General features: G+C 41.1%; 2 protein-coding genes across 3 annotated transcripts in view; one reads left to right on the forward strand and one right to left on the reverse strand.

Annotated features, from left to right (window-relative positions):
* The window catches only part of LOC131960692 (F-box only protein 15-like), a 101,783-nt gene that overhangs the window by 21,542 nt on the left and 52,979 nt on the right, over positions 1-27,262 (reverse strand). The window lies entirely within an intron of this gene.
* On the forward strand, positions 9,779-18,877 carry LOC131960712 (E3 ubiquitin-protein ligase TRIM39-like). 2 transcript variants are annotated; one of them, XM_059325978.1, is made up of 4 exons: positions 9,779-9,896; positions 14,581-14,658; positions 16,170-16,452; positions 17,546-18,877. In XM_059325978.1, exons 3-4 carry the CDS (start codon positions 16,179-16,181, stop codon positions 18,637-18,639), a joined length of 1,368 nt encoding a protein of 455 aa, XP_059181961.1. In that variant the 5' UTR covers positions 9,779-9,896; positions 14,581-14,658; positions 16,170-16,178; the 3' UTR covers positions 18,640-18,877. The 2 variants fall into 2 exon arrangements, with proteins under 2 accessions (XP_059181961.1, XP_059181962.1); XM_059325979.1 differs by lacking the exon at positions 9,779-9,896 and having other exon boundaries at positions 14,528-14,658.

Raw genomic sequence — 27,262 nt, forward strand, 5'->3', positions numbered from 1 at the left:
AGCATGGGTCTCAAACTGGCGGCCCGCGGGCCAATTGTGGCCCTCGTGACGATATTTTGTGGCCCCCACCTTGATATGAAAGTTTAATGTGAGTTTTATATGAATGCCACTTTACTGTTTTGTGTGTGGAAGGTCCCTTTAATTACTTTTTTTGGTGATTTTGTGTCTTTTTTGGGTAATTTTGTGTCTTTTTAAAATAATTTTGCGTCTTTTTAAATATTTTTGTGTCTTTTATTTTGTCATTTTGTGTCTTTTTTTTTTGGTCATTTTGTGTCTTTTAAAATAACTTTGTGTCTTTTTTCCGTCATGTTGTGTCTTTTTTAAGTAATTTAGTTTTTTTCTGTCATTTTGTGTCTTTTCAAAGTAATTTAGTGTCTTTTTTAAGTAATTTAGTTCTCTTCTGTCATTTTGTGTCTTTTATAATTTTGTGTCTTTTTTAATTATTTAGTTTTTTTTCTGTCATTTTGTGTCTTTTTTTTGTAATTCTGTGTCCTTTTTTTGGTCATTTTGTGTCTTTTTTAAGTACTTTTTTTTTAAATCTGTCATTTTGTGTCTTTTTTGGTCATTTTGTATCTTTTTAGGTCATTTTGTGTCTTTTTTTGGTGATGTTGTGACTTTTTTTGGTCATTTTGTGTCTTTTTTGGTCATTTTGTGTCTTTTTAGGTCATTTTGTGTCTTTTTTTGGTGATGTTGTGTCTTTTTTTGGTCATTTTGATACTGCCTCCAGCGGCCCCCAGGTAATTTGAGTTTGAGACCCCTGGTATAAAACAATAACAACATACCTGAATAAATCAGAAGCCATGATCACAAACTAACAGGATGGTTCTTCTTCAGTTGGAAGATCTGAAGCTGGAAAGGACAAATAAATGTTTTATCATTTTAACCGACTTTAAACAAAACACTGCACTCTGATGAATTGATCATCTCACTTTAAGATGATCACAGTTTCTGAATTTACTCGTCACAGAAAACGTGTGCATTAACTTTTTACATAAACCGTGTTCATGTGTATAACTCATGAAGTAAAACAGCAGCACGTCACTGAAAATACAATCAGTGAAATGTGACTCTTTACCTCCATCTTGTGGCAGCTCTGCAGGACTACAACACAGTCAGAAAACACACTCCTCCCTGCTTTTATTGGGCCACTAAATGTTTCCTCTCAGCACCAGATAAGACCTGGAGCCAAATGAGGACCATGATCAGCGTTTCTACCAAAAATTTATCATTGGTAAGCCTCTACTCCACCTGCTTATTATTTCACTTGTATTCTCATTGTTTGTCCAGCTGCTTTGACTGGAAGTTGTGTTTGCACTTCTTTTGCTCGTTTTTTGCTTCATTTAAAAACAGGTGGTCACAAAGTGCTTTAACGTTAATAAATACACATTTATCTTTTTTTTTTCCGGAGGGTGTAGCGGGCTCATTTTTAGGAATATACTGAAGATACTGATATCATATGAAACTAGAAGATCTAGTCTCCAAAATGACGTAAGTTTTTGAAACCAAATCTCAGCATGGATTCTTCTATGTTGTTCCAAAGGTCTTTATATATTGATGTAATATTATGGAGGGTTTTTATGACCATTTTCATCCATTCTAGATATGAATAAAATTACATTATCGAGCACCAAATGTGTGTAACAAATGGTATCGACCCAAATTGCTGCAACAACTTGTTGGAACCCAGTTGAACCTGGACTGGACTTTAGAAAGCGCCCCCTAATGTTATGACCCTTTATTCACCATAATAGGCTTCAATAAATACATAATTAATTCATTAAGTCATTTTAATTAGATGTTTTTGACCAGAACAACTTGACACACAATGCTGAGCTTCATCTCTAATTAATTTCAGCTTCACAGCTTTCAGGTGATGTTCATCACTTCTATGTGTCATTTACTGTTGACCTGCTATCTCCCCCTGAACATCCACTGCCTACAACCACCAAGAAGCTCTTTGGACATTAACAGGTTAATGTTTGCACACTGGGACACTTATGTGTCAATAAAATTACATGCAAAAGAATAATAATTGATGCATGTGTCTTTAACAGCATGAGAGAGAGAGAGAGAGAGAGCTGGCTCCCTGCAGAGCAGAGGCTGTGCTGCCACTGCAGCCTCAGTCAGCCTGAGACAGAGCTACACTTCCTCACCAAATGTCAAAAATATGAACTAATTAGAGAAACATATTTCCAAAAATTTGAATCCGTCAAAAAAGGTTTTTTAAAATGGTCAGATGAGGAAAAACTGCCGCTCCTCCTCGGGGAAGAGTCACAGAGCTCTAGATTAGATTAGCAGCACTCTATGTTTCTGCCTGTCACACACTGAGAGACAGCCAGTGACACACAGCTGTTGGTTGTTTTGTTTTTATTTATTTTTTTTAATTTTACTTTTCTTATTTTTTTTGCTGGGACAGTTAGATTGTATAAATTATATGTTGATTGTAATTCAATGATTGTAAATATTGCTTTCTTTTATTGTTATTAGTTTTTCTTTTCATCTAAAATGAATAACAGAATTATAATTTATTGTAAATATTGCTTTCCTTATCTTGTTATCTTTTTTCTGATGCTTGCTTTGGCAATATATACATTGTTATGTCATGCCAATAAAGCCAATTGAATTGAATTGAATTGAATTGAGAGAGAGAGAGAGAGAGAGAGAAAGAGATAGAGCGAGAGAGACAGAGAGAGAGAGAGAGCGAGAGAGAGAGACAGAGAGAGAGAGCGAGAGAGAGAGACAGAGAGAGAGATAGAGCGAGAGAGAGATAGAGCGAGAGAGAGAGCGAGAGAGATAGAGATAGAGCGAGAGAGCAAGAGAGAGAGAGAGAAAGAGATAGAGAGCGAGAGAGAGAGAGCAAGAGAGAGAGAGCAAGAGAGATAGAGTGAGAGTGAGAGATAGAGCGAGATAGAGATAGAGAGAGAGAAAGAGATAGAGCGAGAGAGAGAGGCAGAGAGAGAGAGATAGAGCAAGAGAGAGAGAGAGAGCGAGAGAGATAGAGCGAGAGAGAGAGAGAGAAAGAGATAGAGCGAGAGAGATAGAGAGAGAGAGAGAGATAGAGAGAGAGAGAGAAAGAGATAGAGCGAGAGAGAGAGAGAGAGACAGACAGAGAGAGAGAGAGATAGAGCGAGAGAGAGATTTTTTTTTTTTTTTTGATTTTTATAACAATACTTTATTCACATAAAGTTTAAACACATGTTCATTTACACATGTTTAGTAAAAACGGATCAGGAGGTTTGTATAAAAAACGACATCACTCTAAAATAGGTGTAAAAAACAGTTGGTCGTTTTCTATAAAACATAAAATCTTATTAAAACACCAGCACTTATTAAAAGAATCGAAGTCACCAAGATGTTTATAAAAGCGGTACTCCAGCCACAGTCTGGCTCTGACGTTGGTTTTAAAAACAGCGATGGCATCGTCTCCATCTCTGTTCTCAACCCTGTTCTTTCGGCTAATGTAAATCGCCATCTTTGCTGCTGCACCGATAAAATTTAAAAGTTGCCATTTGTCTTTTTGTTTTCTGTGGTATCCAGCCCCCATTATAAAAATCCCCCTACTGAATACCACGTTAAAAAAACTAAAAACTGTTTTTAAAAAAGTGAAGAGACTGGTCAGTCTCTTGCACTCAGTAAAAACATGATAAATAGTTTCTCTGGTGCAGCAGAAAGGACATTGGTCAGAAACGGTCGGGTTGAGAACAGAGATGAAGGCGTTGCAGGCAATGGCTCCGTGTAAAATCCTCCACTGGAGGTCACCAGTCCTTTTCTTTAGGGGAGGCTTGTATAAAATCCTCCACTGTGGGCCGGGTCCATCCAGTCCCAGTTTCTCTGACCACACAGTGGGGGGTCTGTTGCTCAGTCCGGCCTGGTGGATGCTTTTCACACAGTTCTTGTAAAATGTTTCTTTGTTTGCTCTGTGCAGTGTCATTTTTAGTCCATTTGCTGCACAGAGCAAGGGGCCAGACCTATCGCCCAGGCTGGGGGTGAGGACCAGGTCCGGGAAGGGGTCCGAGGGGTTAGGAACAGTCTTTTTGTCCCAATAATCCTTTAGGAAAACTTTCTCCTTCCCGGACAGTCGGCCCTCTAGCGTGTTCAGGATCTGCTGGGCCACTCGTGTCGATCGTAGTCCCAGCAGAGAGCCCAAGGCCTGGGCGTCTCTGAGGTCCGGCCCCACTGCATCCACCAGCTGCTGTAGTCGAACGGTACCAGACTGCATCAGCGCGGTGCTTAGTCCAGGTGTCCTCTGGCTGCTGACGTCTAGCCTGGCACCGTTGACCAGCGGTTCTTTCAACAGCCAGTGCAGAGAGTTAGCTGTAGGACTTCTGTTGTAATTAAAAAGAGTCCATGATTTAAAAACGCCTTGATAAAACAGAGGAAGCCCCTTTAAATTTAGAATTTTTGTGTCAGTTAAAAACAGAGCATCATCCAACCCCAGGTTATTAGCACGCCTCAGGATGCAGCTGGTCACATCCCTCCACACCGGATCTGCCACACTAGTTAAGTACTTTTGTATGAACTGCAGTCTAAAAGTGGCAGTCCGGCTGGCCAGGTGGATAAGACCTTGTCCCCCCTCCTCCCTGGCTAAAAACAGCACCCCCTGTGGCACCCAGTGTAGACCGTTCCAAAAGAAGTCCACCATTTTTCTCTGGATGTTGGCGAGGAGTCCTGGTGGAGGGTCTACACAGGTTAAGCGGTGCCACAGTTGGGATGCTACTAAATTATTTAAAACAAGTGTTCTTCCCCGGAAAGACATCCGGGGAAGTAACCACTTCCATTTTAAAATTTTGCTTTCAATTTTTTCAGTGATGGTCTCCCAGTTCTTTTTAACAATACTGTCTTTCCCTATAAAAATCCCTAAATACTTAAAACCTTCTCTCCCCCACTTCAAATTTTCAGGAAGAACTGGAAGACCACCACACCACTCACCGACAGCGAGGGCTTCACTCTTCCGCCAGTTGACCCTCGCTGCCGATGCTTGATTAAAATCTTTTATAATCTTTACTAAAACGTCTACATCAGCCTGGCCATTAATAAAAACAACTAAATCGTCTGCGTACGCAGATAAAATAATGTTTCTATTAAAACCAGGTAAAAGCAGGCCGTGCAGCTGAGATCTAATTTTTTGGAGGAGCGGTTCCAAGGAGAGTGCATAGAGCATCCCAGACAGAGCACAGCCCTGCCTGACACCTCTACACACTCTGAAGGGAGCACACAGACTGCCGTTAAACTTCAGCACACTCTCAACATCACTGTACAACACTTTGATCTTGGCTATGAAACCAGCGCTGAACCCAAACTTCTCCATGACGTGCCACAAGAAGCTGTGTTCAACGCGGTCAAAAGCCTTTTCCTGGTCTAATGAAAGCAGACCAGTATCTATGCCCAATGAGCTAGAGAGTTCCAAAACATCACGAATGAGGTGGACATTGTCCACCATTGACCTGCTGGGGACGCAGTAGGTCTGATCCCGGTGGATGACCTGCTCCATAGCTTTTCCCAGCCTGGAAGCCAATACTTTGGACAGGATCTTGTAGTCCACACAGAGCAGTGACACAGGGCGCCAGTTCTTGATGTCCTGCAGGTTTCCTTTTTTTGGGAGCAGCGTGACCACCGCTCTCCTGCAGGACGTTGGCATAGAACCAGAGGCCAGACTTTCATTAAATACCTCCAGGACATCGCGGCCCAGGAGGTCCCAGTAGGTCTTATAGAACTCTACAGTCAGGCCGTCGATGCCTGGAGCCCTCCTGCTCTGCATGCTCAGCAACGCTGTCTGCAGTTCCTCGAGCAGGAGGGGGGCGTCGAGCTGTGAGTGGGACTCCTCAGCAACCTGTGGCAGTCCGGAGGTGAAGCTGCTGAGGATTTCCTCCTCCTCTACCACCTCACTCGTGTACAGTGTACGATAAAAACTCACAGCTCGACCCCTGATCTGGCATGGTTCTGTCAGCTCCTGCCCTGTGTCTGACAGCAGTGTGTGGACTACTTTCCCCTGTCCGTTCTTTTTTTCCAGACTGAAAAAATAGCTAGAGGGAGCATCCATCTCTTTGATGTTCTGCACCCGGGATCTGACCATTGCGCCCTGGGTTTTACAATCCAGCAGGTCGGCTAAAGCCATTTTTTTGATTTTGAGGCTCTCAATATGTCCTCGATTTCCTGTGGACTCGCTAAGTCGCTCCAAGTCCACTATGTCAGTCTCTAGGTCTTTAATAGATCTAGTGATGTCACTTGTGACATTGAGAGTATGCTGTTGACATAGCAATCTTATTTGTACTTTGCCGTGGTCCCACCACTGCCTAAGATTGTTAAAATCACCCTTCCTCTGTCTAAAAACCTCCCAGAAATAAAACAGGCTCTGTCTAAAACTCTTATCAAAAGTTAAAACAGAATTAAAATGCCAGTATGCACTTCTAGGTAAAAAATTTCTAATAAAAACATGAGATAAAACTAGAGCATGATCAGTAAAAGCGACAGGTAAAATAGTGCACTGTTTAAATATATTAAAATGATGCTTAAAACAATAAATACGGTCTAGCCTAGCTGAGGAGACCCTGCTCTCTCTGATTTGGGACCACGTGTACTGACGGCAGTCTGGGTGCAGCCTCCTCCATACGTCCACCATGCCCTGAGAGCGGACCAGCTGCTTTAAGGCGTGCTGAGAGGCTGGATGAGGCTCTGTATGATTACGATCAATAATATCGTTCTCAGTGCAGTTAAAATCCCCACCCAAGAATAAAAAATCCTCTGTGGCGCAGTCGTTTAAAACATCATTGAGTTTCTCTAAAAACTGCTTCCTCTCTGCACCAGCTGTTGGAGCATAAATGTTAATAAAAACAGCAGCAAAATGGCCGAACTGAGCTTTGACCATGAGGAGCCTCCCCGGGATAAAGTGTTGGACCTCCAGCGAGTTAGGTTTAAAACCCCTGGAGAAGAGGAAGCCCACCCCCCCACTGAGGGAGGTGTTGTGGCTCAGGATGGCTTCCCCTTCCCACTCCATCTTCCATTCACACTCATTGCCTTCATCGCTGTGCGTTTCCTGCATAAAAAGTACTTCAACTTTCTTTGTCTTGGTGACTTCATATATTAAATGTCTTTTCTTAAAATCCCTCGCACCATTTACATTTAACACACCAATTTTAAAACCATCCATAATAAGTGTTAAAAAGAGGGATAAAGACAAAATAAATAAAATATGCATAAGATTTTTAAAATAAACTGGTTCCTTTTTCATTCATACATTGTCGTTTAGCTTTCAGAACCAGTTTTTTCAGTCTAAAAACCTCCTGATCCGTGAGGCCAGACTCCTCTCTTTGACTCATGTGGAGCCTGGCCGACAGAATAAAAGCCCCCAGATCATTAAAATGCTCCTCTAGCTTAACTCTGTGTTGATTTTTTGTTTGTTGCAGGAAAGTTTTTATTTTTTCTGCATTGATTATTTTCTTTTTCTGGCTGCCAGTAAAGTGAGTGACGTCACTGCTGTCAGACAGCCAGTCCTCACTGTCTGTGACGTCACTCACTGTCTTATTTTCTGCGGTCTTCCTGGCTGACCTCCTGCGTTTTTTATTTTTTTTGTTGACAGTTGCATTGTTTGTTAATTCCATTTCCTCCTCCTCCTCCTCCACCTGTTCACTCCACGGTTTATTATTATTATTACAGTTTATGTTATCTGTGTTTTCCTCCCTTCTATCCTTCTCTGTGTTTGTACTGTCTGTCTTATCCTCCTGTGTCTGTGTGTCTGTCTGTGTGTCTGTGTGTTCCACCACCACCTCTAAGTGCTCACTGACTTTTTTTAGATTTTTTTCTCCCTCCACCTTTTTTTCCATGTGCTCTCCTCTCCTCTCCCCACATACACTCCTGTCATTCACACAAATATCACCTTGTGTCTCCTCCACATTACTCACCCCCGGTGCCGGCTCGGCCATGGACCTGCGCGTAATGACGCGTGGAGCGGCGATCGGCCGCTCGGGGGAGGCGACCACACCGGCGATGACCGCGCCGGTGGCCGCCGCCGAAGCAGCCGCCGCGTCAGCGGCGGCCGCCTCAACGGCGACCGGTGTTACCACCGAGGGGCCGCCCGCTGGAACCGTCCGCCATGCGGAGGTTCCGCGCCGGTCCCCCGGCGCCGGCACCGCCCGCGCAGCCGCCCCAGCCGCCGCCTCTCCCTGGCCAGGCGGAGCAGGGCCCCGTGCCGTCGGGCAGTTCTTCACCGTGTGTCCCTCCTCCCCGCAACCAAAGCACTTCATCACAGATGATGTCGCATAAATCACGTAGTCATAATCATCTACTCTGACTTGAAAGCGGAAATCAAAGACTCCGCTTCTGTCATTGAGTATCATAAACAATTGGCGTCTGTGAGACACCACGTGTTTCAGCAGCGGAGACTTACATCCAGACAACATCTTTCTGATGGGGGAAACCACTTTCCCGTGTCTGGACAGCTCCCTACAGAGGAACTCATCTGTGATGAAGGGGGGCACGTTGGACAGTATTACCCTGGTTGCGGGTTTGGACAGGGGCAGAACCTGCAGGAACTGCCCCGACACGGTGAGACCTACCTCGATGACACGGTTCGCCTTCTCCACCTGATCCAGGAAGATGACCACGGCTCCGTTCATCCGAGCGGCCGAGAGCACGCTGCTGTGGCCGACCTTTCCCCCCACAGCGAGGCTGATTTCCTCCACGCTGCAGGGGAAGGTGGCCCCGATCTTAATGCCGTGTTTACGTGTGATGTTTTTCAGGTCCATGCCGGCCATTGTGCCACACGCCACACACCACGAGGGTGAGGGGAAATGTGGTTAAAATAAACCAACAAAAACACCCAAGCACTGAAATATAACGTGAGAACAAACAATAAAAACTAATGAACTAAGTGAAACAAAAACTACGAGAAAAAACAAAGGATAATCAGAAAAAGTAACATAAAACAGTCACTCCTCCAGACGCTCACTCACACACACGCTCTCGCTCAGAGAGAGAGAGAGATAGAGCGAGAGAGAGAGCGAGAGAGATAGAGATAGAGCGAGAGAGCAAGAGAGAGAGAGAGAAAGAGATAGAGAGCGAGAGAGAGAGAGCAAGAGAGAGAGAGCAAGAGAGATAGAGTGAGAGTGAGAGATAGAGCGAGATAGAGATAGAGAGAGAGAAAGAGATAGAGCGAGAGAGAGAGAGAGAGACAGACAGAGAGAGAGAGAGATAGAGCGAGAGAGAGAGAAAGAGATAGATAAAGCGAGAGAGAGAGAGAGAGAGAGAGACAGAGAGAGACAGAGATAGAGAGAGACAGAGAGAGATAGAGCGAGAGAGAGACAGAGAGAGCCAGAGATAGAGAGAGAGAGACAGAGAGAGACAGAGATAGAGCGAGAGAGAGAGATAGAGCGAGAGAGAGAGAAAGAGATAGAGCGAGAGAGAGACAGAGATAGAGCGAGAGAGAGAGAGAGAGAGCGAGAGAGACAGAGAGAGCCAGAGATAGAGCGAGAGAGAGAGCGAGAGAGAGACAGAGAGAGACAGAGATAGAGCGAGAGAGAGAGAGAGCGAGAGAGAGACAGAGAGACAGAGATAGAGCGAGAGAGACAGAGATAGAGCGAGAGAGAGAGAGCAAGAGAGATAGAGCGAGAGAGAGACAGAGATAGAGCGAGAGAGAGAGACAGAGAAAGAGATAGAGCGAGAGAGAGGATAAGGGGGGTACATATGCGTCCACGTGGCAGAGAGAGGGCAGGGTTTATGCAGCAGAGGGGGGTTGTGGGGGGTATAGAAGAGCCAGAAGTTTCCGTCTTTATCTGGGATACAGCAGCTTATCTATGTATACTATGTTCATTGAAACACATGCTTTTATCCCTTTCTTCATGCTGCATTTTTGGGACTGGTTATCTTTTTGCCACCTGTTTTAGGACTTCCTGTGGACTCTGGTAATTCACTCTTTGGTCTGTTGCTCTTTAGCTCTTCTACGTGTTTGGGTTTCAGTTATCTGTCTCTGCAGAAAGGTTGATGTGATTTATGGAGTGAGTGTGGGGTTTGTTTGGGGAAGTCAGTGTAAACTAAATGTCTCTCTTGCCAGTTCAGAATAGTCTCTTATATGGCGTTGTTTTAGCTGGTAAGAGAGGGGAGATTGGTGGGTTTCTCTGAGGCTTTACAGAAAAACTACTGGCCCGATTTTCATGAAACTTGTTCTAAGGGTTAAACATGGTTTTTTTTTAAATTTTGGAATGAATCACATTGCAACATAGGGCAGTTCTGCTGCATTCAGATAATCAGAAAAATGTGTTTCCAATTACATTTCCATCAAATTCTAGAAACAGTACTACAACATGTTTAAACGCTCTGAGCAATAAAAGCCCACACATGTTCTTTGTCGTGCCCTGCTTGTTCCCACATTAAGGGGACAGTTTGGATTTTTTTGAAGTGAGGTTCTATGAGGTTCTAATTCATTCATACACCAAAATCTGGTATAATAAATTTGTTTTTTTTAAAACTTCAATCAGATTATTCTTGAGAAGTACAGAATGAGCTGATGGAATTATTGACAAAATTAAGTAATTGATAGATTATTTGACATAGATTAAAAATATATAGTTGGGAATTCTTTCGTTTGTTTGTATTCGTCTATTTATGTTTTTTTTTTAATGCAATGTAGGAAGGGTAGGCAGCTGTAAGATATAAAAGCTTCAGCCTACAACTTTTAAGTCAGCCTTTATGTTCATTTACTTCAATAATGATTGAAATAAACTACTACTGAATGCTACATGCCAAACACCAAAGTTTTCAACTCCATAAAACATCTTTTTTTCTTCTTTGTAATTGCCATTTTTATACGTAGTGCACCAAAAGACATACATGTGGACATACGGTTGTGTCCCAAAGCTTTTAGTTATTTGCTTTACTACAAATGTCACCATGGCTTTGAATGAGTTTTTGGTTTCATTTCGTCTCTCTGTTGGATGCCGTCCAGATTCCTTTATCTAGAAGCCGCTACCACAGGCTGTTAATGGAAACCGAGAGAGTCATGAACTGTGTCAGTTTTTAAGTTACGATCGGTCACAGAGAGGAAGCGGAATGACAGATTTTTGTAGGCCAACCTGACAGTAGCACCACGGGGTCTGTTGGGAGTTCAACAATGGGATTTTGACGCTACTAATGCTGACATGTTCTTCACTAATGAACTCCACTTTCATGACGCTTGAAAAGTAAGTACAAAGCTCCATTACGCTATAGAGAACTACACGTCACTTCAACGCCACGACCTGCAAGCTAACCTGCAGTTCTGACAAGCCAGCAAATCTGTAGCCAAAATAACAGTTTATCAACATAATTTACAATCTACAAGAGTTTGCAAGAGCTCTGAAAACTCAACCCACTTGTTAGCAGCCACCTCTTTAAGGAAACGTAAAAACTCCAAAATTCACAAATGGGGGTATTTACTGACGTATTTAATGTCCTAGAACAAAGTGTGAACATCTCTTCAGCTGTTGTTAACCACACAGAGTCCTCACTGAGTTTGAGAGGTTAGACCTCAAGGAGCTAACATGCTAAGACACGGATGAACAACTTAAATTCTGCAGGGGGCCACAATTTTTCATGGCCACTACCACAGGGCCACATATAGGAGCATGCACTTAACCAGATATGATGAAACTGCAATTTCAAATATGTTTACAGTGCAGTTACTTAACATATTTCATGCTCAAATGCATGTATAACAGTATAAATAGGAATACAAAAGGTTTGAAGCAAATAAAAAATAACCACTTACTGTGATTTTTTTTTTCAGTGCAAGAACAGCAGAGCAACATTAATTACAAGAAGTCATTTTGTGCTTTTTTTAACTGCACTTTTAAGATTTCATGCTCAAATGCATGTAGTTGTACAGAGGGCCACTTCAAGTGAGGGTGAGGGCCTCCAGTTGCCCATCCCTGTGCTAAGAACTCCTTCCTGTGGCGCCCTATACAGAGCTTTTAATCCATGTAAAAGTTGCACATAGACCCTTTAGAGCCCAGCACCCTGCAGCCTGTAGAGCCCTGCACCAGTTGTTTCCTGTGTTCCTGACTCTGCTCTGCAGCCAGGCAACATGTGCCGAGTCACGTGTCGCTGTGCAACCTGCTTCCAGGTGCATTTGTTTGTTTTTACTGATATGACATTATCAAACTGACTGTCAGCTTGTTTTTAACTGGAGTCCTCTTAGGCTACATAACACTGCAGGCCTTGATGCTCAATTTGAATTTTTTGCCCAGATCTGATTTTTTGGTTTGGTTTTTCACATTATTTTTTAAATGTGGCCAATATGCCAGAGTCCAGTGTGAACTGCTCATGGCCCCGAACTAACCCATAAATGCTTTATAACAGGGGTCTCAAACTCAAATTACCTGGGGGCCGCTGGAGGCGAGACACAAAATGACTAAAAAAAGACACAAAATGACAGAAAAAAACTAAATTACTTAAAAAAGACACAAAATGACCCCAAAAAGACACAAAAGTATTTTAAAAAGACACAAAATGACCCAAAAAAGACACAAAAGTATTTTAAAAAGACACAAAATGACCCAAAAAGACAACAAATTATTTCAAAAAGACACAGAATTATTTGAAAAAGACACAAAATTACAAAAAAAAGGACACAAAATGACCCAAAGACACAAAATTACCAAAAAAAGACACAAAATTACCCAAAAAGTAATTAAAGGGACCTTCCACACACAACACGGTAAAGTGCCATTCATATAAAACTCACATTAAACTTTCATATCAAGGTGGGGGCCACAAAATATCGTCACGAGGGCCACAATTGGCCCGCGGGCCGCCAGTTTGAGTTTGTTTATGCTTTATAAGAATGGCGTGTCTCCTTTAAGAGGCGGGGTTGGTGTGTGTGAGAGTCTGTGGAGCGAGTGGGCAAGCGAGAGAGAGACAGCAGGCAAAGACGAGCAGAGAAAGAAGTAAAAGTGGTCACTAATGAAGTAAATGTGCAGTGCAAGTCACAGTTATAAGGTAATGAAGCCTGCAGCTTGTCAGGACCAAGTTAAGCTCCGTGTATTGCTTCCTGTTGTAGAGAGTGAAGGGGTTAACCCTGGAGGAAAACACATCTCCCCCTGGGCTTTCTGACCACAGTCGGGGAGCTAGAGTGACGGAAAAGTTGGATGACATGCAACAAGAGCGTTCAGACTGAGGTCGCTTTGGAAAACATCAGATATGGATCCAATTTAGGACCACATATGAAAGTGGCCTGGATTCGATTTGGAAAAAACTGGTTTGTCATAAAAAAGTCAGATCTGAGTCACATATGAGCAAACAAAAATCTGATTGGGGTCACATTTGCCTGCTGCCTGAACACAGCCTTGGTTCAGCCTGCTCTGGTGTTTCTGTGCTGTTTCTGTTGGTTTGGCTTCCTGTGTGAAGCATTCTTCTGAACCAGCAGTGAACTGGTAAGTGTGGTTGTAAAGGTACATGTGGCTGTGGTGCAAGGTGCACATGCAGGAAGGCACACTGGAATTGTAAAGATATTTGTAGTTGCAAATGTAATAAATATTAAAAGTGAAGCTAATAAGGTTCAACTAGAACATTTCTAAAGAAATTTTGAGTGTGCTTGACTCTGGCCCGTGACTCTCACCCATATATTTTTAGATTACAATTTGAACTGTTTTCAAAATGGAAAAGAGGAGGAAGTCATGGAAGATTAAAAAGCAGGTGTTGGTGTGTGTCTGTCTTAAAGTAGAGTGAAACTCTTCAGTTAGTGTCTAAAACTCTTCAGTTAGTGTCTAAAACTCATCAGTTAGTGTCTAAAACTCTTCAGTTAGTGTCTAAAACTCGTCAGTTAGTGTCTAAAACTCATCAGTTAGTGTTTAAAACTCGTCAGTTAGTGTTTAAAACTCGTCAGTTAGTGTCTAAAACTCGTCAGTTAGTGTCTAAAACTCATCAGTTAGTGTGTAAAACTCATCAGTTAGTGTTTAAAACTCATCAGTTAGTGTCTAAAACTCGTCAGTTAGTGTCTAAAACTCATCAGTTAGTGTTTAAAACTCATCAGTTAGTGTCTAAAACTCGTCAGTTAGTGTCTAAAACTCGTCAGTTAGTGTCTAAAACTCATCAGTTAGTGTTTAAAACTCGTCAGTTAGTGTCTAAAACTCATCAGTTAGTGTCTAAAACTCGTCAGTTAGTGTCTAAAACTCATCAGTTAGTGTCTAAAACTCGTCAGTTAGTGTCTAAAACTCTTCAGTTAGTGTCTAAAACTCTTCAGTTAGTGTCTAAAACTCATCAGTTAGTGTGTAAAACTCATCAGTTAGTGTTTAAAACTCATCAGTGTCTAAAACTCGTCAGTTAGTGTCTAAAACTCATCAATTAGTGTGTAAAACTCATCAGTTAGTGTTTAAAACTCATCAGTTAGTGTCTAAAACTCGTCAGTTAGTGTCTAAAACTCATCAGTTAGTGTCTAAAACTCATCAGTTAGTGTTTAAAACTCGTCAGTTAGTGTCTAAAACTCGTCAGTTAGTGTCTAAAAGTCAGTTTGTATTTGTTATATGTTTATTACAGTGTGTAGTGTGCAAGCTCTGCTCATTGGTTAGTTTGCTATGATGTCATATAATACTGACGTATTTGATTTGACTGCAGTCAGACACGATCGGCTGAGAAGCAGGCACGTCTGTGGGAAGAAGGAAGAGGAAGAACTCATCTGGACGAGTTTAACAGGTGAGTTAAAACAAACGTCCATCATAAATCATTATAGTGTAAAAGTGATACTTGTATATGAGATATGTGATGAAGTTTGTGAAGTTCAGCCTGAAATGTTGCTCACGACTATCGCCATGTGTGGCATGTCAGGACTAGCCTCTCTCTCAGTTTGTTCAAAGTATTTGTTTTTTGCCTTGACCCAGTTTTTATTCAGTCTGGTACAAAACTGCATGAACATTTGTGATTTGAAACAACTAAGGCAGCTTTTAATCCCTCTCGATGCGTGTTCTGTCATCTACAGACATCAGACCTGAGGCTGTGTAGTACAGCATGACACACACACACACACACACACACACACACACACACACACACGAAGTATCAGACCTCCTTGTTTTCTCCTGCTTTCTTGTTCATTTAATGTCTGGTTCAACTAAAGGTTCATTTGTTTGGACAAATATAATGATAAAAACAAAAATAGCTGATAACAGTTTAATTTAAGAGCTGATATTTAGACATTTTCCATAGCTTTTTCTTGATAATGATTTTGGTTATTATCAAGCAAACCATGGAAAATGTCTAGAAATGAAAGAAAACAATGGTCCAATCATTTTTTCCATGACTGGACATGATTTGCATGTGCGTGCCATAAACCTCATCCACTCAAATGTCTAATCCAACGATGATCTTAATGCACTTAAACTCACAGTCTTCTAAAGACGTCTAGTTTAATTAATCAGCAAAGTAAACTTTCATTTCCTTGAGGAAATCTCCTTCTATCTGATAGATATGTTGAGCTGGCAAATTATGTGAGAAACTGACCAAATGAATGGAGAACGAGTGAGAGATTGGCGAAACAAGACTTTGATTATATACAAGAAATAAAATAATAATAAAGCTACCTGTAGGAGGATTTTGTTAAAGTATGCGGAGTGGAAATGGTGGAAATTCCATATTCGATCCAAGATGGCCGACTTCCTGTACGTTTTAGGGTATAGCTTCTTGAGACTTTTTGTTTCGTCTTTCCATGATACATGTATGGACCAAATTTCGTGTCTCTACGACAAACCTATGTGAGGGGCTAAATTCTAGGGGGAGCTAGTAGGTGATTTTGCCACAGGGATTTGTGAAACCAATGAAATACGTACATTTTCAACACGATTTCATTTTGTTCCGAGTTTGGTGAGTTTTTTGAATATGATAAAGCGCTCAAAAAGCCGATTCGTTTGCCGTTATAATAATAAACGGACCAATTACAATAGGGTCCCTAAATAGCAGTTTGTTGCTACTTTGGAGACAGTTATTCATTAACCATTCATTAAATCTATTGAAACATCTCAGGATACAATTAATACAGAGAAGAACAATGGCTCTAGTTCCTGCATCTCATGTTTCAATTCCTCATAAAACTAATATGCATGGTGTTAACGGTTCTCATGCACACGATTGGTTCCTAGTTTAGTTCCTGTTTTTGGAACTATTTGGTGAAAGAGGGGCTTGGGATCAACAAGTATTCTCTGTTTTATTAGGGAACGGCAATGGCAACGCGTGAAGATCTTTGGAAAACTCTGCAGAAGCTGAAAGTTCAAGAGTTCAAGGAGTTCAAGTGGTTCCTGAAGGATAATGTCCTCCCTGACTTCCCGGCCATCCCTGCTGTCCGCCTGGAGATGGCAGACAGGCAGGACACGGTGGACCTGATGGAGCAGCAGTATGGCAGCCATGGAGCTCTGAAGATCACCATCACGGTTCTACAGAAGATCCAAAGGAACGATCTGGTGCAGAGTCTGTTGGACATCAGTTCAAGGCCCAAAGGTAAGTTGACGGAAGGTACAAATATAAATATCTATGGATTTGCACATGTATGCGCCTTATAAATGATAACATTCAATATAGATTATGAATAGTATTTAAACATTAATAAAGTTTTAATTACAATCAGAGATATCCTTGACTGATCCTAAGCAGCGGAATATGTTAAATATAAAAAAACACTGAACTTAACTGTGTTGTTTGCATCAGTCTGCTACTGTTGCAGCGCTGCATTTCATGATCTGCTATTTAAAATTTAGTGTGTGTGAATCTGAAAAATCATGAATCATGATGTAGTTACTTCTGCATACTTGTGGTTGAACCAGTGAAATCTGTGTAGTCATGGTACATAATGCTGTAGAGCAGCAGCAGCAGTCATACACACAGACTTTGCTGTGAGAATCTTACAATCATGGTATGAACCCAGAAAACATGCCGTTATGATTTAGTATCAGGAACTTCCAAGCTTAGGAATAAGCATGTTGTACGCCTAAAAACACCTGGCACCGGGACCTACAGGCAGACACAAAGAGACTGTCAGGCACCTGGTCGCAGATAGAAAAGAACGCCAGTGACCGTGAACTCTGGAGGTCCCTTGTCGACAGCCTATACCCCAGTAGGGTGTATGACGCTTAAAATAAGAAATTAACTCTTAAAACAAGATAAATTATCAAACACTTTTAATCTAAAGTTTGTTTTATCTCAAGAACCAAATAATTTGCAGTGTTTAACAGTATAAATAGGAATACAACAGGTTTGAAGCAAATAAAAGATAACCACTTAACATTAATTGCAAGAAACAATTTTGTGCATTTTTACACTGCACTTTTAAGATTTCATGCTCAAATACACGTAGTTGTACTGAGGGCCACTTCTAGTGAGGGTGAGGCCCGTATGCGGCCCCCGGGCCTCCAGTTGCCCATCCCTGGTTTAGGTAAATAGAAGTATTGGGTCAGATTAGGCACCAAATATTAAAGGACTTGGAACATGGCTAATTAAGAAGTAATACATTATAATATATAATCCAGTAGTAAACATGACAAAGACCTGTTTCTGTACGACTGACCACATGTGTCTGTGCTCTGCCTTGTTTTAGACCTGCGGAGCCGAGACCCTGCACCTCGCAGTAGTCCTCATGGAAGAAAGAAGGCCAAGCTGGTGGAGGCCAAGGCTCAAATGGATCTGATGATCCAGGAAAGACGGATGAAGATCTTGGAAATCAATCGCTCAGCAGAGTCCAACAGTAAATCAGCAGAGAGACACATCGCAGACAGTCGGCAGGTCTTCGCTGTTTTGCAGCAGGCTGTCGACAGAAGTCTGGCTAGTCTCATCAAGGCCATCGAAGAAAAGCGGGAAACGATGCGGAAAGCTGCCCAAGGAATCATCCAAGAGCTTGAACGGGAAATCTCTGAGCTGACGAAGAGAAGCGCTGAGGTGGAGCGGCTCTCGGACACAGAAGACCACCCCGACTTCCTGCAAAACTTCTCCTCTCTGAATATTCCTCCAGCCACAAAGAGCTGGACAGAAGTCAGTGTCCCTCTGCCCTCATATGGGGGAAGTGTGGGTGCAGCTGTGAATCAGCTGGAGGAATTATTCAAGAAAGAGAAGGAGAAGTTGATAGCTAAGGCCAAGCTCAGAAGAGTCCAGCAGTTTGCAAAGGATGTGACTCTCGATCCCGACACTGCAAATCGCTATTTAATTTTGTCTGATGATGGGAAAAAAGTCTACTGCGGTGACGTAGAAGGAAACCTTCCAGACAACCCAGAGAGATTCAACCCTGCTATAAATGTCTTAGCAAAGCAGAGTTTCTCTTCAGGGAGATTTTACTACGAGGTTGAAGTCAAAGGGAAAACTTCCTGGGATTTAGGTGTCGTCAAAGAGTCGATCGTCAGAAAAGGACGGATAAAACCGAGCCCAGAGACCGGGTACTGGACACTATGTGTGAGGACTACAGACAAAAACAAAACTGTCTCTAATCATGTGAAAAGTCAGTCGGAGAAGGTGGGCGTGTTTGTGGATTATGAGGAGGGTTCAGTCTCTTTTTTTGATGTGGATTCTGCACACCTTCTTCACAGCTTTACTAACTGTTCCTTCACTGAGAAACTCTACCCGTTCTTCAGCCCGGGTCTTCGTTATGATGGTAAAAACTCGAAACCTTTGACCATCTCTGCTGTCAATTACACTGACTAGATTTAATCAGTCATCCATTCAAAGTTGATTCTGTAAATTAAGGAAAATCACAAATTAAAATCATCAACAATGGAGGAGAAGAGGGACATAGCCAGAAACAGTACGAACATGTATGGGGTTTGGTTGTAGTACCTCATTGTGCCACTAGATGACACCATTTACTTTTTGATTATAGAGTTGTGTGCTGCCTTTCTCTGCATCCTGCATGATCAATATGATGAGCACTTTACAATAAAGTGTTGAAAGCTTTTCCTTGTCTCTGTCTTTTGTCTTTGCAAGTTAACTAGTGTTGAAGAAATAATTTAAAGTCTTACTCAGTGGGTTTCTGTAGTTGAGTGTTTTAACCCTTTGGAGTCTCCAAAAGTGGCAAAGCATGGCTTCTTAATCACATCCAGACGTAAAAACAAGGCAGACCAAAAAAAGACACAAAAATGACAAAAGAAGACACAAAATGACCAAAAAAGACACAAAATAACTAAAACATACACAAAATGACCAAAAAGACACAAAATAACTAAAAAAGACACAACAGACACAAAATGACCAAAAAAGACACAAATGACTTACAAAGACATGAAAAGGATTCAAAAATGGACAAAATAGCCCTATAAGACTCCATAGAGTTAATGCTATACCTGTTTCCAGTGACCTTGCAGCAAGAAAATATTGTTATCATCAAGTTAGTGAAGATAAAAGTGTGTATTTCCCCCCACTAGCTATCCTGAGGCCTGTGTTAATGTTACACCAGCTGATAAAACACAAGCCCATAGCAGCTCCACACACGACTCCAACAACTTCCACAGGAAGTCCCTGCAACGTTTGCATTAAAAAATTCTATCTCCATTGGTGGTTTCTACTTTTATTAAACTGCATTCAAAAAGGGGGAATTCCCAACCAAATGAAATGAGGCTTACATACTGTAGTCTAGATCTATACAGCTCTAGTTCAACAAGCACCCAAAATCACTTATAACGACCATTTGTATATCAGTAACTCACCCTGGTTTACCTTGAATGATTGAAGAAAACTTGCAAGCCTCCTTGGTGAACAGAGAATCCAAAAATGAAGTTGGTCCTTAATGAGGTGATGTAAACGAGGGTTTGTAGACGGATGTTTTGTATAGTTTTACCTTTGTTAAATGTTCCTCCTATTTACTTCAATTCATCACGAGTCAAGCTTTTCTACAACTCACCAGGCCGAGGTCTGCAGCAATGTAGTTGGTTACATTTTGGACTTTTTTGTAAACTTTGTGACCTTTTCTACTCAATGTTGACAATATTGTCATTTGTTATATCCCACGTATAACAAGCTGCAATACATCAGGTACCCACCAAGGCTATTATAGATAACGAACACTAACGGAATCACAAAAAACCTAACTGAAACTGTTTTGTGTGGTTCTAAAACTAACTAAAACAAACAAAATGTCCTTTGTTTTAATCTTTGTCAACTTTTTTCATATATAAACCTTTTTGGTTGATATGAAATCTATTAATTTAGCTCCGACCAAACAGCTGCTGGCTAGAGAACCTGCAGGAACATTTTGGTGAATCTGTTTATTGAGACTGGGATGTTACACGACTATGTGGGTTGACCGCCTTCAGAAAGTTCAGCACTTCACTCAAACCAAAATTCAAAAGACCCGGAGCTGCAAGAATTAATCACCTTATTGGGGCTGAGATGGATCAGACAAAGGAAATAAAGGAAACATTAATTGTGACTTTTTTGAATCTCACCCCCAACAAATACCCCATTACAAAAAAACTCAGAGTAATAAAAACTAAACTAAAACTGAGCATTTAAAAAAATCTAAAAAAAAACTAACAAACTCACTCCAAAAACTAATTAAAACTTAACTGAAGTTGAAAACAAAAATTTACAACGAAATTAAATCTAAATCTAATGAAAATCCAAGATCCAAGACTATTATAACCTTGGTAGCCTCCCCTACTGTACACCCTTTCTTCCACAAAGCACATCAGCCCAAGAGTTGGAATATCCCATAGTTCCACCATAGAGGCTCATTGTTTATCTAATAAAACAGTTGTGGGTTGGACACAAGCCGTCTGGCAGGACGCCATTTAATACGGCCTCCCCCACTAGAGATTTAATGGTTAACTTGTTTCCAGTGAGCCTGCAGACAAAGAGAGCAGCAAAGTTTGTGAAAACAAAGGGTGTGATTAGGAAGAAGTTTGATGTGAAGTTTTAATTTTAATTTTAAGTAAGCAGATTATTAGAACCATGCAGAATCCATCTGTGTTGAATTATAAGATGACAAATGGTTGTCAGAAAACTTTTTGAGGCACGACGAGACTTCACTTCCTTAAACAGGAAGTTCTTGTAAAGACCTCGCATCTCATCGACCACATCCTCATTTAACCTGTTGAGCATATATCACTACGACTGAGAATAATCAAGACGTGTTGTTCATCTCTACATCTGAAGGACTCCGTGCTAAATTGAGCTGGGTGAGTTTTTGATAACCCATTTTTCTCTGATAAAACAAGTCTCATTTCTGGTGGATTTTAAGGTGCATTCATTAGTCATTGTCGCGGTCGCCTTTGTATGGTGAGTTTAAGAAAATTGGCAGTATTGTACAATTGTGAGTTTTTGACGTATCTTAGATGTGCCAATCATTTTTTCCATGACTGGACATGATTTGCATGTGCGTGCCATAAACCTCATCCACTCAAATGTCTAATCCAACGATGATCTTAATGCACTTAAACTCACAGTCTTCTAAAGACGTCTAGTTTAATTAATCAGCAAAGTAAACTTTCATTTCCTTGAGGAAATCTCCTTCTATCTGATAGATATGTTGAGCTGGCAAATTATGTGAGAAACTGACCAAATGAATGGAGAACGAGTGAGAGATTGGCGAAACAAGACTTTGATTATATACAAGAAATAAAATAATAATAAAGCTACCTGTAGGAGGATTTTGTTAAAGTATGCGGAGTGGAAATGGTGGAAATTCCATATTCGATCCAAGATGGCCGACTTCCTGTACGTTTTAGGGTATAGCTTCTTGAGACTTTTTGTTTCGTCTTTCCATGATACATGTATGGACCAAATTTCGTGTCTCTACGACAAACCTATGTGAGGGGCTGAATTCTAGGGGGAGCTAGTAGGTGATTTTGCCACAGGGATTTGTGAAACCAATGAAATACGTACATTTTCAACACGATTTCATTTTGTTCCGAGTTTGGTGAGTTTTTTGAATATGATAAAGCGCTCAAAAAGCCGATTCGTTTGCCGTTATAATAATAAACGGACCAATTACAATAGGGTCCCTAAATAGCAGTTTGTTGCTACTTTGGAGACAGTTATTCATTAACCATTCATTAAATCTATTGAAACATCTCAGTTAATACAGAGAAGAACAATGGCTCTAGTTCCTGCATCTCATGTTTCAATTCCTCATAAAACTAATATGCATGGTGTTAACGCTTTCATGCACACGATTGGTTCCTAGTATAGTTCCTGTTTTTGGAACTATTTGGTGAAAGAGGGGCTTGGGATCAACAAGTATTCTCTGTTTTACTAGGGAACGGCAATGGCAACGCGTGAAGATCTTTGGAAAACTCTGGAGGAGCTGGGAGTTCAAGAGTTCAAGGGGTTCAAGTGGTTCCTGAAGCAGGATAATGTCCTCCCTGACTTCTCGGCCATCCCTGCTGTCCGCCTGGAGATGGCAGACAGGCAGGACACGGTGGACCTGATGGAGCAGCAGTATGGCAGCCATGGAGCTCTGAAGATCACCATCACGGTTCTACAGAAGATCCAAAGGAACGATCTGGTGCAGAGTCTGTTGGACATCAGTTCAAGGCCCAAAGGTAAGTTGACGGAAGGTACAAATATAAATATCTATGGATTTGCACATGTATGCGCCTTATAAATGATAACATTCAATATAGATCATGAATAGTATTTAAACATTAATAAAGTTTTAATTACAATCAGAGATATCCTTGACTGATCCTAAGCAGCGGAATATGTTAAATATAAAAAAACACTGAACTTAACTGTGTTGTTTGCATCAGTCTGCTACTGTTGCAGCGCTGCATTTCATGATCTGCTATTTAAAATTTAGTGTGTGTGAATCTGAAAAATCATGAATCATGATGTAGTTACTTTTGCATACTTGTGGTTGAACCAGTGAAATCTGTGTAGTCATGGTACATAATGCTGTAGAGCAGCAGCAGCAGTCATACACACAGACTTTGCTGTGAGAATCTTACAATCATGGTATGAACCCAGAAAACATGCCGTTAGGATTTAGTATCAGGAACTTCCAAGCTTAGAAATAAGCATGTTGTACGCCTAAAAACACCTGGCGCCGGGACCTACAGGCAGACACAAAGAGACTGGGAGGCACCTGGTCGCAGATAGAAAAGAACGCCAGTGACCGTGAACTCTGGAGGTCCCTTGTCGACAGCCTATACCCCAGTAGGGTGTATGACGCTTAAAATAAGAAATTAACTCTTAAAACAAGATAAATTATCAAACACTTTTAATCTAAAGTTTGTTTTATCTCAAGAACCAAATAATTTGCAGTGTTTAACAGTATAAATAGGAATACAACAGGTTTGAAGCAAATAAAAGATAACCACTTAACATTAATTGCAAGAAGCAATTTTGTGCATTCTTACACTGCACTTTTAAGATTTCATGCTCAAATACACGTAGTTGTACTGAGGGCCACTTCTAGTGAGGGTGAGGCCCGTATGCGGCCCCCGGGCCTCCAGTTGCCCATCCCTGGTTTAGGTAAATAGAAGTATTGGGTCAGATTAGGCACCAAATATTAAAGGACTTGGAACATGGCTAATTAAGAAGTAATACATTATAATATATAATCCAGTAGTAAACATGACAAAGACCTGTTTCTGTACGACTGACCACATGTGTCTGTGCTCTGTCTTGTTTTAGACCTGCGGCGCCGAGACCCTGCACCTCGCAGTAGTCCTCATGGAAGAAAGAAGGCCAAGCTGGTGGAGGCCAAGGCTCAAATGGATCTGATGATCCAGGAAAGACGGATGAAGATCTTGGAAATCAATCGCTCAGCAGAGTCCAACAGTAAATCAGCAGAGAGACACATCGCAGACAGTCGGCAGGTCTTTGCTGTTTTGCAGCAGGCTGTCGACAGAAGTCTGGCTAGTCTCATCAAGGCCATCGAAGAAAAGCAGGAAACGATGCGGAAAGCTGCCCAAGGAATCATCCAAGAGCTTGAACGGGAAATCTCTGAGCTGACGAAGAGAAGCGCTGAGGTGGAGCGGCTCTCGGACACAGAAGACCACCCCGACTTCCTGCAAAACTTCTCCTCTCTGAATATTCCTCCAGCCACAAAGAGCTGGACAGAAGTCAGTGTCCCTCTGCCCTTGTATGGGGGAAGTGTGGGTGCAGCTGTGAATCAGCTGGAGGAATTATTCAAGAAAGAGAAGGAGAAGTTGATAGCTAAGGCCAAGCTCAGTAGAGTCCAGCAGTTTGCAAAGGATGTGACTCTCGATCCCGACACTGCAAATCGCTATTTAATTTTGTCTGATGATGGGAAAAAAGTCCACTGCGGTGACGTAGAAGGAAACCTTCCAGACAACCCAGAGAGATTCAACCCTGCTATAAATGTCTTAGCAAAGCAGAGTTTCTCTTCAGGGAGATTTTACTACGAGGTTGAAGTCAAAGGGAAAACTTCCTGGGATTTAGGTGTCGTCAAAGAGTCGATCGTCAGAAAAGGACGGATAAAACCGAGCCCAGAGACCGGGTACTGGACACTATGTGTGAGGACTACAGACAAAAACAAAACTGTCTCTAATCATGTGAAAAGTCAGTCGGAGAAGGTGGGCGTGTTTGTGGATTATGAGGAGGGTTCAGTCTCTTTTTTTGATGTGGATTCTGCACACCTTCTTCACAGCTTTACTAACTGTTCCTTCACTGAGAAACTCTACCCGTTCTTCAGCCCGGGTCTTCGTTATGATGGTAAAAACTCGAAACCTTTGACCATCTCTGCTGTCAATTACACTGACTAGATTTAATCAGTCATCCATTCAAAGTTGATTCTGTAAATTAAGGAAAATCACAAATTAAAATCATCAACAATGGAGGAGAAGAGGGACATAGCCAGAAACAGTACGAACATGTATGGGGTTTGGTTGTAGTACCTCATTGTGCCACTAGATGACACCATTTACTTTTTGATTATAGAGTTGTGTGCTGCCTTTCTCTGCATCCTGCATGATCAATATGATGAGCACTTTACAATAAAGTGTTGAAAGCTTTTCCTTGTCTCTGTCTTTTGTCTTTGCAAGTTAACTAGTGTTGAAGAAATAATTTAAAGTCTTACTCAGTGGGTTTCTGTAGTTGAGTGTTTTAACCCTTTGGAGTCTCCAAAAGTGGCAAAGCATGGCTTCTTCATCACATCCAGACGTAAAAACAAGGCAGACCAAAAAAAGACACAAAAATGACAAAAGAAGACACAAAATGACCAAAAAAGACACAAAATAACTAAAACATACACAAAATGACCAAAAAGACACAAAATAACTAAAAAAGACACAACAGACACAAAATGACCAAAAAAGACACAAATGACTTACAAAGACATGAAAAGGATTCAAAAATCAACAAAATAGCCCTATAAGACTCCATAGAGTTAATGCTATACCTGTTTCCAGTGAGCTTGCAGCAAGAAAATATTGTTATCATCAAGTTAGTGGAGATAAAAGTGTGTATTTCCCCTCACTAGTTATCCTGAGGCCTGTGTTAATGTTACACCAGCTGATAAAACACAACCAGCCCGTAGCAGCTCCACATACGACTCCAACAACCTCCACAGGAAGTCCCTGCAACGTTTGCATTAAAACATTTTATATCCATTGGTGGTTTCTACTTTTATTAAACTACATGCAAAAAGGGGGAATTCCCAACCAAATTAAATGAGGCTTACATACTGTAGTCTAGATCTATACAGCTCTAGCTCAACAAGCACCCAAAATCACTTATAACGACCATTTGTATATCAGTAACTCACCCTGGTTTACCTTGAATGATTGAAGAAAACTTGCAAGCCTCCTTGGTGAACAGAGAATCCAAAAATGAAGTTGGTCCTTAATGAGGTGATGTAAATGAAGGTTTGTAGACGGATGTTTTGTATAGTTTTACCTTTGTTAAATGTTCCTCCTATTTACTTCAATTCATCACGAGTCAAGCTTTTCTACAACTCACCAGGCCGAGGTCTGCAGCAATGTAGTTGGTTACATTTTGGACTTTTTTGTAAACTTTGTGACCATTTCTAGTCAATGTTGGCAATATTGTCATTTGTTATATCCCACGTATAACAAGCTGCAATACATCAGGTACCCACCAAGGCTATTATAGATAACGAACACTAACAAAATCACAAAAAACCATAACTGAAATTGTATTTTGTGGTTCTAAAACTAACTAAAACAAACTAAAATTATAGTAAAAATGTCCTTTGTTTTAATCTTTGTCAACTTTTTTCATATATAAACCTTTTTGGTTGATATGAAATCTATTAATTTAGCTCCGACCAAACAGCTGCTGGTTAGTGAACCTGCAGGAACACATTGGTGATCTGTTTATTGAGACTGGGATGTTACACGACTATGTGGGTTGACCGCCTTCAGAAAGTTCAGCACTTCACGAACCAAAATTCAAAAGACCCGGAGCTGCAAGAATTAATCACCTTATTGGGGCTGAGATGATCAGACAAAGGAAATAAAGGAAACATTTACTGTGGCCTTTTTGAATCTCACACCCAACAAATACCCCATTACAAAAAAACTAAAACTAATAAAAACTAAACTAAAAATAAGCATTTAAAAAAAATAATAATAATCTAACAAACTCACTCCAAAAACTAATTAAAACTAACTGAAGTTGAAAACAAAAATGTACAACGAAATTGAAACTACCCCTACCTACTACCCACCCCTTCTGTACACCCTTTCTTCCACAGAGCAGATCAGCCCAAGAGTTGTACTATCCCATGGTTCCACCATAGAGGCTCATTGTTTATCCAATAAAACATTTATGGTTTGGACACAAGCCGTCTGGCAGGACGCCATTTAATACGACTAGAGATTTAATGGTTAACTTGTTTCCAGTGAGCCTGCAGACAAAGAGAGTACCAAAGTTTGTGAAAACAAGGGGTGTGATTAGGAAGAAGTTTGATGTAAAGTTTTAATCCATTAGTAATCAGATTATTAGAACCATGCAGAGTCAATTTGTGTCAAGTTATAAAATGACAAATGGTCACGGGTAACGGTTGTGAGAAAACTTTATGAGGCACAAGGAGACGTCACTTCCTTTAACAGGGAGTTGAATAAAAGTTCATGTCAAGACATCACGTCTCGTAAACCACAACTAAGACGTGTCTGAAGGACTCTAAATTGAGCTGGGTGAGTTTTTTATAATCCACTTTTCTCTGATAAAACGCGTCTCATATCTGGCGTCTTTTACGCTGCATACTTTAGACATTTATGTTGAAATATTTACACATCAGCTGCTGGTTTCAAGCAGATTAGAGCAGGGTTTGGTTTCAGTTGGTGTCTGGCTTAAAAAAAAAACGCAAGAGTTTTAGGGGTGGGATAGTCAAGTAACATCTTCT

The sequence above is a fragment of the Centropristis striata genome, chromosome 22 (assembly GCF_030273125.1).
Source record: "Centropristis striata isolate RG_2023a ecotype Rhode Island chromosome 22, C.striata_1.0, whole genome shotgun sequence".
NCBI lineage: Eukaryota > Metazoa > Chordata > Actinopteri > Perciformes > Serranidae > Centropristis > Centropristis striata.